Source organism: Malurus melanocephalus, unplaced genomic scaffold (assembly GCF_030028575.1).
Source record: "Malurus melanocephalus ecotype Western Australia unplaced genomic scaffold, MMel_1.1 scaffold_4, whole genome shotgun sequence".
NCBI classification, from domain to species: domain Eukaryota; kingdom Metazoa; phylum Chordata; class Aves; order Passeriformes; family Maluridae; genus Malurus; species Malurus melanocephalus.
This window is the reverse complement of record NW_026623236.1, coordinates 2,677,671-2,694,165: the sequence shown is the minus strand read 5'-3', so window position 1 is coordinate 2,694,165 and position 16,495 is coordinate 2,677,671. Positions and strand designations below refer to the sequence as shown.

Genomic DNA, 16,495 nt, shown 5'->3' with positions numbered 1-16,495 from the left:
TGTAAGAGGGATAAGAAACTTCAGCTGCATTACATTTTCAGCTAAAGCTMATTAATGTGCAAACTAAATGTCACTACAAGCATACACAGTTCTAGCTAACACTACTATTTCTCAGAAAACCATACATGGTTTTGTTTTGAAATACTGATGTTATTTAATTGACCTTTTGTTCCCATATAGTTTGGTTATTTTCTTCTKTTAAATGAATTTATCTTCTCTACCTAAGCAAATTTTGAACTTGAGCTCTTCATGTAACACTCACCATTGTGTGCTGCTGTGTTAGGCAATATTGTGGGGACCCCAACCATAAGAATATACACATTAGTAATATTGACATGATGTTTCAATAGCAGGTTGCACAGAGCAGCATGAAATTGCAAATGCATTGGAGTATTCATACGTAAATTTGGATGCCATATCCTGCCTTTCATTTCTGTATAAAAATAAGGGCTTCAGAAATTGAGTGAAATAACCATAGAAGTGTATTGCCCTCAAATAATCTGAATTAATGAATGAGTTAATTGCAGCATGCTAGTGCTGATCCTGTTAGGAGAGGCATAAGTGCCACTAARAACTTGAAATTTAGGGTGACTATTTGTGCCTGATTTCGATGTAGCCTTTTCTTTCTTGTACCTCTGCCATGACAGAATTCAGTCCAGGATTTGGTAGCTAAGCTGTGGATTAAGTCAGAACAACTTTTGCAAATAAACAAACCAACGAGACTAAGCATTGATTTCCCTTAGAATGCCATACAATCTGTCCTTTTCAAAAATCTGCATGTGGGTTACTCTGGCAGTAAAAACAACCATGACTAAGAAGCACATTATGCATTTCCCACATACTGTTTTACATATTGTAAAAAAAAATACTATTATTAAAATGGCAAAGATAACAGGTAAGGGRGAACACTGATTTCCAGTAACTTTGTGCACTTGCTTATGTACATTAAAAACTTAAATATATTCAGGTCATACACTGGGGAAAGAAGAAAAAATATAGAAATATACAATATATATTGTKTTCAGGTTTTTTAATAAAATTTTTTGTTTTTCCTGTTGAAGTCAAGACAAGATTCCTGATTTTCTCAGTTGCACTACTTATATAACCTCTGAGTCATACACTTCAACTTCATAGTGTACAAAATATTTTAAGCACCATTTTATACAATGATTATTTCCTAGCAGGGTTTTTCCTTAAAAAATAGCAGTCAGCAGGTAGTGGAGAAGCAAATTYTAAAATAAAGGTCTTGTTCCTGCTGCTAGAGCTGCTCAGGGAGAAGGATCTGGATCTAACACGAGCCTCAGTCAGATGCCAGAGAGCAGGTCTGAGTTTGCTGGGACTTTCTCATTCCATGTGCATTTGCTTCCCTGTTCCAGCTGGCAGAGGGGTGCAATCCTCTGCTCAGTCCAAACTCCCTGCTATGCAGTACTAAGACCTTCAGGAGAGGTAGAGGCTGTTTCCTGGACAACTGAGAGGCTGAAAACATTCATTCCCAAAAACATGCACTGCCACAGGAGGCTCTCTTGCAGGACCACATCCCCACTGCCAACCACAAAGGGGCAAAGGTGTTTTCAGAGTGCCAGAGCCAGGGTACCCAACAGCAAGGACGCCACTATCCAGTGCCAGACACTTCACAGTTGTTCAATATAGGAAGGTTAGRAAGCTTTAAGGCAAACCCAGAACTCTGCTCTTGAAGAAATGGGAAACAAAATCAACTACAGTGATGTAACTGAAGGGMAAACCTTCTCTCATGACTTCAGCCAATRTGAATTTTACATGTGYTTGTACTRCAGGATAAAATGTGTATTTTATCACTGGTCTGAATTGATGCTCTAAAGCAACAAGTTTCAGGAAAATGTATTTCACAAGGTATGCTTACTAGGTATGGCTTTTCCAAGCTCCCAATTTTCTGCACTGATAACACAGAAATATAGTCTCTAGGGAAGACATGCAACAAATTGATAAACAAATTTCAAATGCACTGACTACCCCTTCTACTAGTGAGTGACCTTGACCTTAGCTAAAAATGCAGACTTCTTCATACTTCTTCAAACTTCTTACGAATACTTTCCAATTGTTTAAGACATTTTGGAAAGGGCTTTTGCACAGTCCATGTGTGCATGCTCTGAGCCTGTAGATGCTACTAAATCTAGATGAAACCCTGTCAGCAAAAGGTCTCAGGTGAGAAAGTTTCATTTTTGCATCCCTCTGATGAGGAAAGATGGCAGAGGCTGGCCAGGTCTCACACTTATTCCAAGAAAACTAATGAGTGRTCTATGTTATTGTCAGCATTAATGATCTCCCAGGTATGATTTCACTACCTAGACAYTGTCAGAGCCCACTGTGTGTGTTCTGTTGCATCAGAAGGAAAAGAAAAGCGGTTTTATGCTGCCTGACAGTAACTGCCTTAGGCTTTGTTAGGGCAGATTTCTTAAGCTGCCTAAGCAACTCTCACACAGTGTAGGAGTTTGGATCACTACAGGGCATTTTAAAGCAAAAAATCCTATCTATTATGCCATTAAAAGAAATCAAAAATTCAAACCTAGCCTTTTGTTGTTCATTGAAAGCCTAGTTTATTTAACCACATGCATGTAATCTCCTTCAGAAAAGCAGTCAGGCATGTACTCAGATCTCACAGATTTCTACCAAGTGAAAACAATTGATTTGATAGTTAACCATAATCTCAAGTAAATCAGGGCTTTTATACCTGCAAAAAACAACACTGCTGAACAGGATGGACATATTTATTCTTGCTCTTTTTGCTCAAGGTACAGAGGAAAGAGAAACAACATCTTTTTAAGGACACTGATGACACTCTCCTGCCAAGGCTGATGTAAGATCTTTTTCCCTCTTTCTTTCCTGACACTAGCTCATTTTCCTGCACTGCTTCTTACAGCCCTCTGGCTTGTACCAAAACAGCTCTTTTTGGGGCCACATTACAAACTATATTACTGAAGGCTGTGGCTTAAAAAGTACAATGCTTTCTTCTCTTGAAGTTTTAGTGGTCTGGTTTGCAGCAGAAAATCATAAACAAYTGCTCTGCAGGATGGACTGAAATAATCTGTTGATGTGCAAATGAAAAGCTGAAGGAGGAAGCTTCTCAGACCATTTTTTAGTCAGTGAAAACAATTCACTGAACATCACACTAAGTCAAAATCCTCAGTAGGTGAAATTCAGAGCACTTTAGCATACTGGTTAAAGAGTCCATGTTATTTTTGTATACTTACTGTGCCCCACCAGAGAGCATCTGCATATGTGGAGAATTCGGTATTTGCATCTTTTTCCACCAGATAAACCAGGAAAGATGAAAAGATGAGTACTAAAAATCCTATGTACCAGGCTGTGATTAATTCCTAGATAGAAGAGAAGAGAGATCAATTCCCATTTTAAGGACTGAATAGAATGACATTTCAAGGAACACATAATGAAAATATCTGCAGATACGTTTTTTGGCATTTGTGCAGTTATGAGTCAAGTGCTTCCCTATGGATGCACATTTTCTCTGAAAGTTGACAGGATCTATTTCTATAGTTTGAKGCTTCAGCAACTTCTCCAGTATATAACAAATTACAACTGCACAAATATTGAGGACAAYATTTTCAAGATATCCTAAAACTCTGAGCAATAAACATGGTCTGGTGTATCTGTGTTAGTTCACATTACAACTAATATTTCTTCAGAAAATTTTGGGTATTCTGCCCCAAACAGATAAATATTTATTTCACATATTTATGAACCACATCAAGGGAAGATATCAACCAGACAAAATTATCATCTAGGATTACACACCTTGCTATGTGCATAAACTACAGAACCTAATAATTTCCAAGTGCCTCCTCTTCGGTCCATGCGCACCATACGAAGGATCTGTAGGAAACGAAGACTTCTCAGTGCTGATGTTGCAAAAATGTTACCTTGAGTTTTTGCAGAAACAACTGCTATTGAAGCGATGAGAACAATGATGTCTGAAAGAAATACATTACAGAAAGTGTTAAGTCCAAGTACCAACAAACAGAACATACATCTACATGAGCTGAATGAGAAGGACAAAATAGTGGGTGGGRATCCAAAGCACAGAGATTCCCGTTTGAGGTAAGGGATGCCAGATCAGAGCTGGTGTCAAAAACTACCTCGAGTGCCTCCAGGGTGAAAAGTGAGGGTAGCAATTTTCAAAGCATATAGMTAAAAGGAGCAATGTTGAAGGAACCTCATGTAGCAGCTGTAAAACCTGATGTAGCGAATTGTACAAATCAATTTGTAAAAGGATTAGAACTTTCCCCCTTTATGTATCTTTCAATAGCAACCTTTGTGTGCAAAGRCAAAAAAGAAAACTAAGGTAAGAAAAGAATAGGGCAGGCCCAGAGGTGAGAGTCCAATACAGTAAGACTTACAAGCACAGTACTAAGTTCCTATGAGAACAGACACTGTGTGGTTGAAGAATGAGTTTCTGGACACAACTGCCCTGATGTACCATTTCCTGGAAGGCAGGAAATACAGCACTGGGTAGTYAGAGGCATTCTTTTAGCTGGAAGCCTGGAGAGTTAATTGAAGCTCAAGCAAGTGTTAGGATCTATTYCTTCAGGTCACAGATTCAAACTGTGAGAGAGACTTTGGTGTGCATGAACTAATCAGCCAGCTGTCCCTAGAGCCAGAACAGCATTTAAGGGGAGAGGAGGAGAAGCAGCAGTGATGGCATACGGGCGCTGTGAGAAGGGCACAATGTTCTTCTACAATGATTGGAGCGGACACACTGTTAGGCACGGAGCAGAAAGGCACAGAACAARCTCTGTTCTTGCTCACCTCATGATTAATTTCCTGGCAAACTTCAAAAGCTTAAAGGGCCCTTGTAAGAAATACCTGATTTCAGTTTTAGGATTTCATGGTGTTTGTATGTTTCTATGCAAGATTAATCGGAACCCATATTTGTCGGTGAAGAATTGAAAGCAAGTTCTTGTTGATATGAGTTTTACATCTTTTGTGTTGGGTAGAAACAGCTCTTGTTCCAAGCATAGCTCCTACAAGAATGACACAGAAAGTGAAGCCTTCCACCTCCACARACAAGCAGTGACAAAAGCTGACTGTGCCTACATGCAGGGAGCTTTTTCTTTAGTCTATCACAGTACAGCAGGAAACACCCTTTGTTTATTCTGCTCAGCCACCAAAGGCAGCTGAGCACCAAATACCCTTYCTTGCCTGCAAACTCACCTATGGATAGCTTTGTCCTCTTACTACAATTCMAGGGGTACAGACAATCTGTACCTGTGGTTTAAGGATTGTCCTTCTAAATTGTGGAAACCATTGTCACAYGGTTTCCACAAGAAGTCTACATAGSTTTAAAGCCAGCTGGATGATYTTATGGGAGAAGATTTAATCCTGGGCTAATTAATACCAAAATAACCAATACCACTTCTGGTTCAAGGATGTTTTCAAGCAGCAGGCTTTTGGGGGCTGAGAAGCTCCTGTGGAGAAACATCACTGTGTGTTTGCCCTGCTTGAGCAATCCTCCCTGACTGTTCAGCATTGGCTGGTGTCAGTGTTTGACATCCTGTGTTGGCCTAGGCTGACCTTCTGCCTGTCTTATGCTGATGTTTTAAAATGTTTCTGGCCACTACATACGTTGATCATGGGTGGCTACCACATAATTGGCAACCAAAAATGCTGGATTTGCTTCTTGATGTAAATCCAACAAGTTCAGAAATCAAGAAGTGCCAGAAATGGACAAGGGGTGGTCTGGGTGGTCCTGGGGTGTCTCTGCACAGTATACATCTCAAACTCACAACAACCAGATGCAGGTGGGCTGGGTGAGAATTCAGAAACAGGAAAACTGACTGGGAGAAGTTAAAGACATCACAAATAGCAATGAAGATCAGAAAAATAGATGGAATTGGACTGAGCTCCACGTGAAGATATTTAAATTTAGCTGTCTACTTGTGAAGCAGGTGTCTAAACTCCCCAAGCAGCACAAGGTAATCATGTCAACTGAGAGAGGTGCAGCTAATCCTCAGGAAGGCTCCTGCTGGCTGCTCAGCTGCCTCACACTCTGGGCTTGGCACAAGAAAGGCTTAATTCAGCTGCCCAAATTTATTTGTCCAGTGCCATTCGAGATGCCTTAAAGTATCCGAGATATCCCTGAGATCTGGCAGTTATGCTCCTGGACCTGGGAAAGCTGCACTCTTCAGGAGTCACTGGGGAGCAGGGAATATCGTGTGACAGGGGAYAGACACCTCTCTGCACTCTGCTGAACTAAGCCCTAGATCTTGATTGACTATGCTGTGAGCACAGACTCTTAGCACACATGTACCCACCTAAAGCAAACTTTTTTCTATATTTAGTTGTGTTTATCTGGAACCAAGGCTAACATGGAGCGTGCTGGAATGCCTTGAGCAATACAGACTGTGCTGAAGAAGAAGTGTCCCTGGTGACTAACATGATGGCAGGGTGATCCTGACTTGTCCCATGCGGCTCCGAGCAGCGYAGCAATGGAACAGCCATTTTTATCTAGTGGTGACTGGCCAGCAGCAAGTCAGAGATCATTAGAAAAGCAGTGTGTGCTCCTGAAAATCATTCTTAGAACTTAAAAAAAGAATGAGGTCACCCAAATATTATGAATTATGCATTTGGTTCAGAAATTATTAGAAGCTTGCTGGAGGTTTGGTTACCTTCAACCCTTTCCAACAGGACAATGTTTTAAAAAATTCAGTGACTTGTTCCTGCCCTTATTCCTATTTATTCCAGACCTCTGATGATTTTCTTTATAACACAGAGTTTTATGAAGGCCCCCCACTGCAAAAAATTCAAATTAATTCAGTMTTGCCAGCAGAGCACAGCCTCTGCCCTGCCCTGCTGGGAGCCCTCTGCCTCACCGAGGGTCTCTCGTCCTCTCTGATCACGAGAGATGAAGAARCCCAGAGCAGCATAGTCATTGGTGCAAAGGAGTTGTTTACTTGTGTATGCCCTTCTATCTGGAGGGCAGGGATGAGGTTCTCCCTAATGGGAGGAAAGGCTGTGGAAAAAGGGCAGCAGAAAATGCACTGGAACCTGTTCGAAAAACAGCTGAAGGGAAGAGAATCTTCCTAGGCTGGGGGTGTTTTTCTTCACACTTTGTTCTCTCATCTTCAACTCTTCACACCTGCAGCCTCCACCAAAACTCCATCCCTAACTTCTCAGGCTGGAAATAGGGAAGGAAAGAATGTGTCCATTGCCTGAGGCAGCCTGCCCTGGCTGTGTTTTCCTAGAAGGCAGGAAAGGCAGGCAGGCACATTATTTCAGTGTAGTTTAACTTGTTAGGAACAGGTGTAAGATAAATCAAACTAAACACTTCTTGGAATCAGAGTCCTAAGAAGAGTTTGCAATGGTTGAAAGTCACTTCTGAGTATGTTAAACTCGCTTTTCTTATCCAAACATACCCTGGAAAAAATGAAAAGTTAAGTATACTATGGTTTTTCTCTGTGTCATACTAATACACAATATGCTTCAGGTGGCWTTTGCCCTCTTTTAAACCAAGAGAGCAAAATATTATTCTGAACTTCCTTTCAYAGTCCATGTAAATGTAGCTAAAGTCTCCGTGGTATTTCTGTATTTTAAGAAGGCTTTCCCAAATTTCTATTACTATTTTCCTCTTTCCTTTAGTGGCAAAAGTAGGGAAATAGGTAGAATTAAATAGCAACATTTCAATTAATTTAATGGGGTCTCAATTTTCACTCTGTATCTTTGTATAAAGCACCAGGAAAGATTCAGATGTGAGACTGAGYAATGGGCAGTGTAATTCCAAAATTCTCTATGATGACTGATCAAAAGACAGAGGTTTCTGATGTACATTTACCCCTTTGTTTTTTTCCCCAAGCTAATATCTAATGTATGATCTTCCAAAATGTTAAGCTTCTCTTATGTTAAACCATGATGATGATTCTATTCACTCTTTACAAATWTGTCTCAGATTTTTATCTTTTCAGTTAACATCCTCCCTCATTACCTCTACTCTGAGATTTCAAATTCTCTCAGCAGCTTCTGCAATGTTAACTTTTAAACACCTAATTTCAAATTAAATTTCAGACAATTAATTCTTTCACTTCAGACATTTCACCTAGCACCACTCAAGAAACCCCCAAGATTACATGAAAGTTTTGTGCTTAATAACTGACAAATCTTTTTTATTTGACCACAGGGTCTCTTAATGACAAATTTAAAGAAAGATGAGCCTAGAACTCATGTGTGTAAGATTACACTCATATGTTGTACCTAAAACAGTAATATGTAAGTAAAGATAAGTAAGTGAAGGCCAATAATGCAGCTACCTGAAACTTAAATAACTCATGCATGTTATGCCAGCGCAATTTCCCCACCTGAAAGAGGAAAGCCAGTGTAGGGCTGCCTTAAATTGCTCAAGTTTAGTCAGAAACTCCAGAGTGATTGTGTTATCAATGGAGGTGTGGTTGGCATTTCTAAACTATCAGCATTTCTAATGGGAACTGGGAGATTAATAATGTGACTGAGASAATAATAGTGGTAGAAAAGCAGACATCATGAATCATCACAAGAGATTGTTTTACTTTTCATGACTTTTCTCACTCAACTTTCCTAGTATGAACTTCTTGGATGTTGTGAGATTTTGCTGCATTCATAGGTATAGTGGGAATGAACCCAGTTATATRAAAGGGGGAACACAAAAGCTATACTTGGATATTGCAAAGCATCCCAATACCTTGATGTGCCACGAGGACAATCTCTAAAGTTACAGAACGAATGTCAGGATGACTTCTTATAAGGGCATGTAATGACAGAAMAAGGCCTTAAACTGAAAGMGGRTTGGGAATGGATGCTCCATTCACAGATATGTTCAAGGCAAGGCTGGATGGAGCTTTGAGCAACCTGGTCCAGTGGAAKGTGTCCCTGCCCATAGCAGGGGGCTGGAACTAGATGTGGTCCCTTTCAACCCAAACCATTGTGTGATTCTATGATTATTAGGAAATGTAATCAATGACAATCGCTCATCTGCTCAAAGCTCATGCACTGCTCAAACTAAAGCACAAACTGCATCACCTTTCTCTTTTTCAGATTCTTCAAAGGAAGAATATGTTAATAGGAGTTTTGCTTGCTGCCTGCATTTAATGCTAATATGTTGAAACATCCTTTCCTTCTAAACACAAATGACAGTTTGAGACAATATAGGTTAAATTAATCTTGTGGTTTTTTTTTCTTTGATTTTATCTGAATAGAAAAATGAATAATATTTAATCATTTTTGGATCATCACYTGGTCATCAAAATARTGTTTGCTATAAATTCACAGAAAAWGCTCAGAGTTCATAATTCTTGCTAAGAATAGGCAGGAAACTTCAATGGCTATCAATTACTGTGTCAATGGCTATCAATTACTAGCTCCAGAGCAGTACAGAATGACAATGAAATAGGATATGAGTAGGGCATATCTGCCCCTAAAACTGCAGAAATAAGCAGAAAATCTCAAGAGGCTGGTTTATCTAGCCTGCAGCTGTATTAACTCACAAAGGAAATTAACTGGGCAATTGTATGACCAAATCTAAGCTACCCTCAGGCGTTCCTTCTAAGGTCTAATTTTGAGCTACAGTTATTATCCATGACCCAGAGAAAAGGCACAGCTTATAGTGGTCATTTCTTATGAATAGTTCTCAGGACAGTTCATTATTCTCGATTTCAAAGTTACTTTTGAAAAATAACACAGCACTATGATTCTGTGATGTTACACAGATGCCGGGCTCCACTAAGAGCACGAGCCAGCTTTGACATCAGCTCTGTCTGTTCTCCATGACACAGGTGGTGTGTGCCTACAGCAGAACAGTGAGCAATTATTCTCAYTTGCTGAGGAGTTTAAATAGGCTTTAATTGAGATTTGCAACAACCACTACATAGAAACGATTAACAGCTTTCTATTCTGAGTCACTAAGAGGTGTTAATGGTGGCAGGGAGGAATGACCAGCATTTTAGTTTTTCTAATATCTCATTGGATATCAGTCCTTCCAGCAGTTTTATTGTGTTTATTGCTATTCTGAGAACTCTCTCCAATTTGCCCACAATAATCTCTACAGCTGGATGACCAGGACCAAAGGGTAACATCTAATCAATGTAAAAATGTACTTTGAATTTTAATCAGCACAAAGTGACCACAACACACATTCCAGACCACAGTATTTGAGCACATCACACTACAGAAATATKATAACAAAATTATATTCAGTGGGCTTTATCCTAAACTGATATAAATTGGCAATTTAAAATAGTTTAAGATAAAGCCTGATGACTGACACTGAATTTAGGCCATATATCAGTATGTAAAAATAAGGTCATTTGTTTTCAGATTCCTAAAAGAAAAGGTCTGTTTACACAAACATGACTACTGGAAGAGCAGACTTTTTGCACAGCCTAGTAACAGATAGGGCATCAGTGCACATCATACTTCTGTGGGTCAGTTAAAAAAAAAAAAAACGAAAAAGAAGGACATTCATAGAGTTTAGGGTTTCTGAATACCCTAACAGAGGGGTATTCAGTGAGAAAAATAGTTGTATCACTATTCCTCGAGCACTTGTTGAGAAAGGTCATAGGACAGAAAAGGTCATTTTGTTGTAACTGGCTGGAAAACTGCTTTTATCTTGAAAAAGGGGATTAACCACTTCTCCCTACMAGTTCAGGAGAGCAAAGAATCAAAAACATGAATAGAATATGCTGCAACAGTTATATTGAAAAGAAGCATTCATAATGTTTTTACCAGGTGGTAGCTCCTTTGCTCTGTRAATGTTCTCTTACTATAAAATCRGTGGGATATTTCACATAACTGTGACAGAAAAATTTGGTCAAATATGGGCTGAACTCCCAGTGACCTTGCTTAAGTATTTATCCCAGAAACCAAGAATTTTCAGTATTTTTACCTGTAATTACATCTCTGAACAGAGAGATGAATTATATTACCATATTTAGAAAGATGATGTGTGTTATAATGTTTTGTAAATTATCTCATTGGAAGAAGCAAAACTATTTATCAACAAAGTAAAATTCAGTATGTGCAAGATTGCCAAAATCTGCAAACTGGCTTTTTAGAAACTGCTCTGGAGACATGTAGCCTTTCCAGGTCACCTGAATTCATTCTTATATGATATGCTCAAGCATGATTTTCTGCCTATAACCCTCCCTCCAAAAAGAAATTTAACAGCACCACTGAATTGCATCACCTGAACATCTCCAGCGTAATTTGAGAGAGGCAGGAAGTTGAGTTCTGTACCTCCCACAAGAAGCTGAGAGGTCTTATATCTGTAGGGCCTCCATTTAACAGGAGGCCTGAACACCACCATCAACAASAGAAAAACCCCAAAGCAATATGAGATAACCTGAGTTGTGCATATTCTAAAAAYAATGATGCTCAGGATCTTAGGTCCTGGCAAAGTTTGCTTTCAGCTCTATCTGAATATAGCTTCTCATTCTGGTCAGGGATTAGATCTCTGCYCAGATGCCAGACAGGTTATGATTAATCGTCACCTACTAGTGAAAGTAATTGGCAGGATATCTTCAGGAAATTCTTGGGATGGATGATGCTGTTTGATTTTTGCAGATGTTGTTGTCACTCCAGCCAAAAGGTCTTTGTGTTTTCAAATGTGTAACAACACCATCTGGATGGAAATCATCTTAATGGTAATTTCAGACAAAACGATTTGGTGATTTAGCTTCCTTTTCAAATCTTTTTGCAAGATGCAAAACAACATGGTATTTTTAGAAGTAGCAAAGTGAGGCAATTTTGTGTATCAAGATAATTCACGGAGATAAACCCAGATGAGTGTGAAAATTCACTTTTATTGCTCTTGAAAAACGGAAAGGGAGTAATGTATGGTAGTGGCACATACAAGAGAAAGAAGTTCTACAAAATTATGTAATACTCTCTAGGCACTGAAGTGGAATAAAAAAATCCYGAGGTCAATATTTCTTCTCTATTGAATTTTTTTTCTTCTAACGATGGAAAATAGCTACATTAGTCACTGCCTTCCATTTTAAGGAGTCCACTAAAACTGATCTGTGTATAGAAACTTGGATTTTTCTTATCATTACCTAAGCAATACCCCAGTGAAGAAATGAAATAGATGAATCACCTTAARCCCTTCTTTCCCTTTATAGTTTATTTGCAATATATTGGAATCATCTGAATAAGCAAACTATGAAATGAAAGTAACCTCCTGGAAATACAGACAACCTCTTTCTGGAAGAAATGTTATTTTTATATAACTGAAATCAATCTACTTAGAAAAACAGCTCTCCAATATGTAAAGCCATCTTTTCTGGCAAAGACAAAACTGGAAACAAAGACACTTATTAGAAAAGCTAATCAAATACAACAAAAGTTACTCCAAACAATTTCTGAAACAGAAAGAAAAGGAATATTTTTAATAAGGCAATACTAGATATTTTTTAGATGTGAAAATTAAATATTCCCTTTTAAAATTGTGGAGTGACAAAGATGAGTCAGATTTTTTCTTTCATCATTTTTAAAAGTTTTATAACGAAATCCTAATTCCATGCCCAAGAATGAAACAACTGGTGCTACGCAGTAGGTCAGTGTATGCATACCCTGTTCCTGTGTAAAAGTAGCRTATTGTTAGACCATGATGGCAAATACATCAAAATAATGTTATTTTAGCTTTTGTTGTAGACAGCCAAAATATTTCTCTATGGCCTGAGAACCACAGTAGCTCAACAAGTACTGACTTTGAAGCTGTACCTATGGTTGCCATATTTGATTTAGTMCAGATAAGAATGACATTAATGGGAACATTTCACCTGTCTTTGTACTGTTAGYAATTATAGTTCATGGCCCTGTTGAGTACACAATCTTTCTATGGCTGAATAAACCCTCAGCAAACACCCTTATGTTATTAACAGCTGGCTCAATAAATCTTAAAAATCTAAGGGCCTCCTACAAGCTAAGTTCAATTGCAAGCCTTTCATGGATTTATACTTTATTAGCCTTTTCCAATAACTGATCTTTAACCTAATTAATATGTACCTGACAGAAGGAATAAACCAGTGTTTATTCAGTACGAGTTTTATCTGGCTTTAGAACTGGCTGATAGAAACATTTTAAAACTGTACATTTGACCCAGTGTTTGCAAACCCAATTTTTGTTCAGCTAAAGAAACAAACTGAGTGGAACATGCAGATTCTTCCAATAAATCTACACCTATTCTGTCCAGAAACAGGTTTGTGCCTTGAAAGCCCTGGAAAACAAGGTTTGCTAGTCACTTCACTATGTGCTGTAATGTTCTTAGATATATGTTCCTGTATGTTCCTAGATGACAGTAGACCTTAGTGAAAAAGGCTATTCCAGTGGCGAGAAAAACATCTGAAGATTTCTGGAGAGAAAGGCAACAGAATGGATCTCCAGACATACACACAACCCTTATGAGTAAAGAGGCTCATTTGATCAGGCTGTAAGAAAACCACGAAGTTATCAGCAAGAAAAAAAAACAAAATAGCTACAGCATGGCAAGACTTGTGTACAGAGAAAGGGCTGAATAATTTAGCAGTGGTTAGTCAGAAGACAAATATGAGATGGCAGATTGAGGTATGCAAACTAGTGGAAGATCAGAAGGCTTGTTGGATGCCTCCTATTTACCCTTCCTTGTAAAAATGAGATCAAAACACAATTTAAATTTGATAAAAAAAATACAAGATGTAATTGACTTTTGAAGTTCATTGCTYTGAGGCATAAAGGAATAACTGGAGAATATTAAAGACAAGTTTGGATGTCTTCCCCTGAATTGCTGGAATTAGATTTTTCAGGGGATCCAAATTCCTGTGTGAGTCAGCCACTGATTACTCCATGTGTGATTGGCTATTTTGGGCTACAGGTATTAAAACCTTCACTAGGGGTGACTGGCACTAGTCAGCAAGTGGAACTGCAGCGACCAGGACTCGTACATGATCCAGCTCCACAGGGAAGCATTGCTYTGCCTGTGCTGGATCCTTGTAGCCCCAAAGGAGGGAATCTATAGCCAGAAGCCTGCACTTTCATGGTATCATACTCTCATCATACTCTAAGATCTTAGGCAGGTAGGCAGGGGGTCTGGAAGTGTCCATCTAACACATTCCTGGATTGTGGATAAAGTGAATGTGATACAACAGCATAGGAGTGGAAAGGCCAAAAGATGTGAGAACAGAAAAATMCAGGAAGAGAAAAATCCATGGTGTGTAGGTGAAAGTGGATGGGTGGAAGCTGACAAGTAAAGATGCTGAAATGAGCAGGGAGAGAAAAACACATCTCTGAGGAGAGACAAAGGTGGAGAGGGAAGAGACAGTATTAAAATCTGCTCTCAAATTCAGGGTGGTGGGGATAAGAAGGTATCCAGTGTCTAGCTGAATTATCCAGATGTTAAAGGCAGCACATAGGTCCTTCAGTGTTGGCTGAAAGAGTTCCTACACTCAGTTTTCTGAGCTGCCCTTCAGAGGCAAAAACCTCTCCCAGCTGCCTAAAAGCAGAACTTGCATTTCTAACCTACACAGCTATTTTGGGTGTCTGCACAATTGGTGAGTGCCTCCTGGGACTCCTTTGTTTCTGTAAATACAGTTTATTCAGATTACATACAGAACCAGACATCTCCAACTATTCTTTACCCTCAGCTGCTATCCCACCTGCAATTTGTGTGTTAGCAGCCTTAGAGGGACTACTGTGCCAGCAAKGTTTATATAATTTGGAGAACACTAACGTGGGGCATCTTGCACAGCCACCCTTGAGACTTCCAGGTGCAGAAGATATGAAGAAAGAAATAGAAGCTCTGTTCAGTGCTTCTCAGAGAGGAAAACCCCCATATTTTGGTATCACTCTTACAAACCCAATAGGTGCAATCCCAAAATGAGATCRCAAACACAGTAGATTATGTCATTCTGTGTGGCAACCTCTCCGGTCCGCCTTGTGACACTTTCATCTGAAATGAAACAGTCTCCACCGTGGGGGTCACATGAATAGACTGGGCTGGCAGAGGGGAGCCTCAGGACTGAAAGAGCTCTGCCTTTGCCTTGGCTGCTGCCCAGATGGTCACGTACATGCACTGGGGCACCAGTACTACACAACACAGGGGTGAAAGTGGGCGGGTTCCTTCACACCATTTGGGAGCTTTCATAGTTTGACATAAAGTAGATCCRATGGTCACCTTCCTTGGATCTGTCAGTGACAGCAACATCAACTGTCACCAAAGAACAAAGCTCAATTTTGTATCAGCACAGGCTTAAAGATAAACAAAATATAATTTTTCTTTCATGGGAGACAAGAAGCTATGGGTGCCTGGTGCTTAAGAGCTAGGGAGGAAAGGAAATTAAAATGTGCAGAACATGCCCAATTTGCCATCTAGAAATATGCAAATATTTGTACTTAGCCATATTAAACTTGAGATATAAATACTGTAACTCTGTTMCACAATGTAACAATATTGTTACATTGTCAAATCCTTTCTAATTGGTGTATTTAATACAGCAGGTGCAAAAAGGAAGAATTAAAAATCTTTATTTTCTCTCTTGTACACAAGACTTTTTCTAATGTAGCAGTTGGAGTGTAACCATTTGAGGCATGGTTATAAAAACAGAGATTTCCTGCAACTCCCACTGGACTACTTTGCCCATCAGTCACTTCAGCCATGCTGGTGGCAACATGCAGCTCTCTGAAGGGATGTAAAAGAATGGAAACATCTGGGGAAGCTGCATTTCTTCAAGCTTTGTGATCACTAATAAGCTAGTGGCAAGGCTGATGAAGACACCTGGCAATCAATTTAATKATATCGAGTGTAACAGTGGGCAAAGATTCTGTTTTAAACTGTCAGCATTGGCTGTTAGCAAATGAAAGCTGAGTAGGKACCAGAAAGCAGCCTGTGAAGAAAAAACCACTATCTCTGAAATAACTGAAAATGTCTATGTTACCATGTCTATGTTTCACAACAATACAGTCAAGCAAAACGAAATTACTGTTTTCAGCCAACTGCACCAACCCTTTTTCTTGAGACCTCACTCACACAGAGGTGACCTGAACAGAAATAAACTGTCTTCAGCAAAGAGAGCAATAAAATCACAACATTCACCAGTTACAAGAGTGCTAATTATAAACTAAAAGAAGCAAAKAGATGGAAATATAAAATAGCAGCATGTTGCCGGCTCACATGCTGCTGGGTGAATGAAAAAGGAACTGTTATCTGTGCAAAGGAACTGGTGAAAGTGTTCTTGAAACAGGTAATCATGATTGAGGTGGTGTTGTCCCACAGTACAAAATCTAGAGGTTTCTAGAGAGTGGAAATTTGGAGGCATTTATTACAGAGCAGCTGGTCAAACAGGCTTCAACAGAGAGGAGGTCAATGCCCCTTGAATGTCAATGTTTAAGAGCTTTTGGAYAGTGTCCTTAACAACATTCTCTGACTTTTGGTCAGCCTTGAACTGGTCAGGTAATTGGAGTAGGTGACCATTGTAGCTCACTCAAATATTCTTTCCTTTTCTTTTTC

The 16,495-nt window shown here is 39.3% G+C and overlaps 1 protein-coding gene across 1 annotated transcript in view; it reads right to left on the bottom strand.

Annotated features, from left to right (window-relative positions):
* The window catches only part of KCNQ5 (potassium voltage-gated channel subfamily Q member 5), a 269,055-nt gene that overhangs the window by 46,835 nt on the left and 205,725 nt on the right, over positions 1 to 16,495 (bottom strand). The window contains exons 4-5 of the mRNA XM_057369068.1: positions 3,790 to 3,965; positions 3,228 to 3,353 (exon numbers count right to left, since the gene is read on the bottom strand). Of these exons, the coding sequence (XP_057225051.1) occupies positions 3,228 to 3,353; positions 3,790 to 3,965 (302 nt within the window). The remainder of the gene's footprint in view (positions 1 to 3,227; positions 3,354 to 3,789; positions 3,966 to 16,495) is intronic.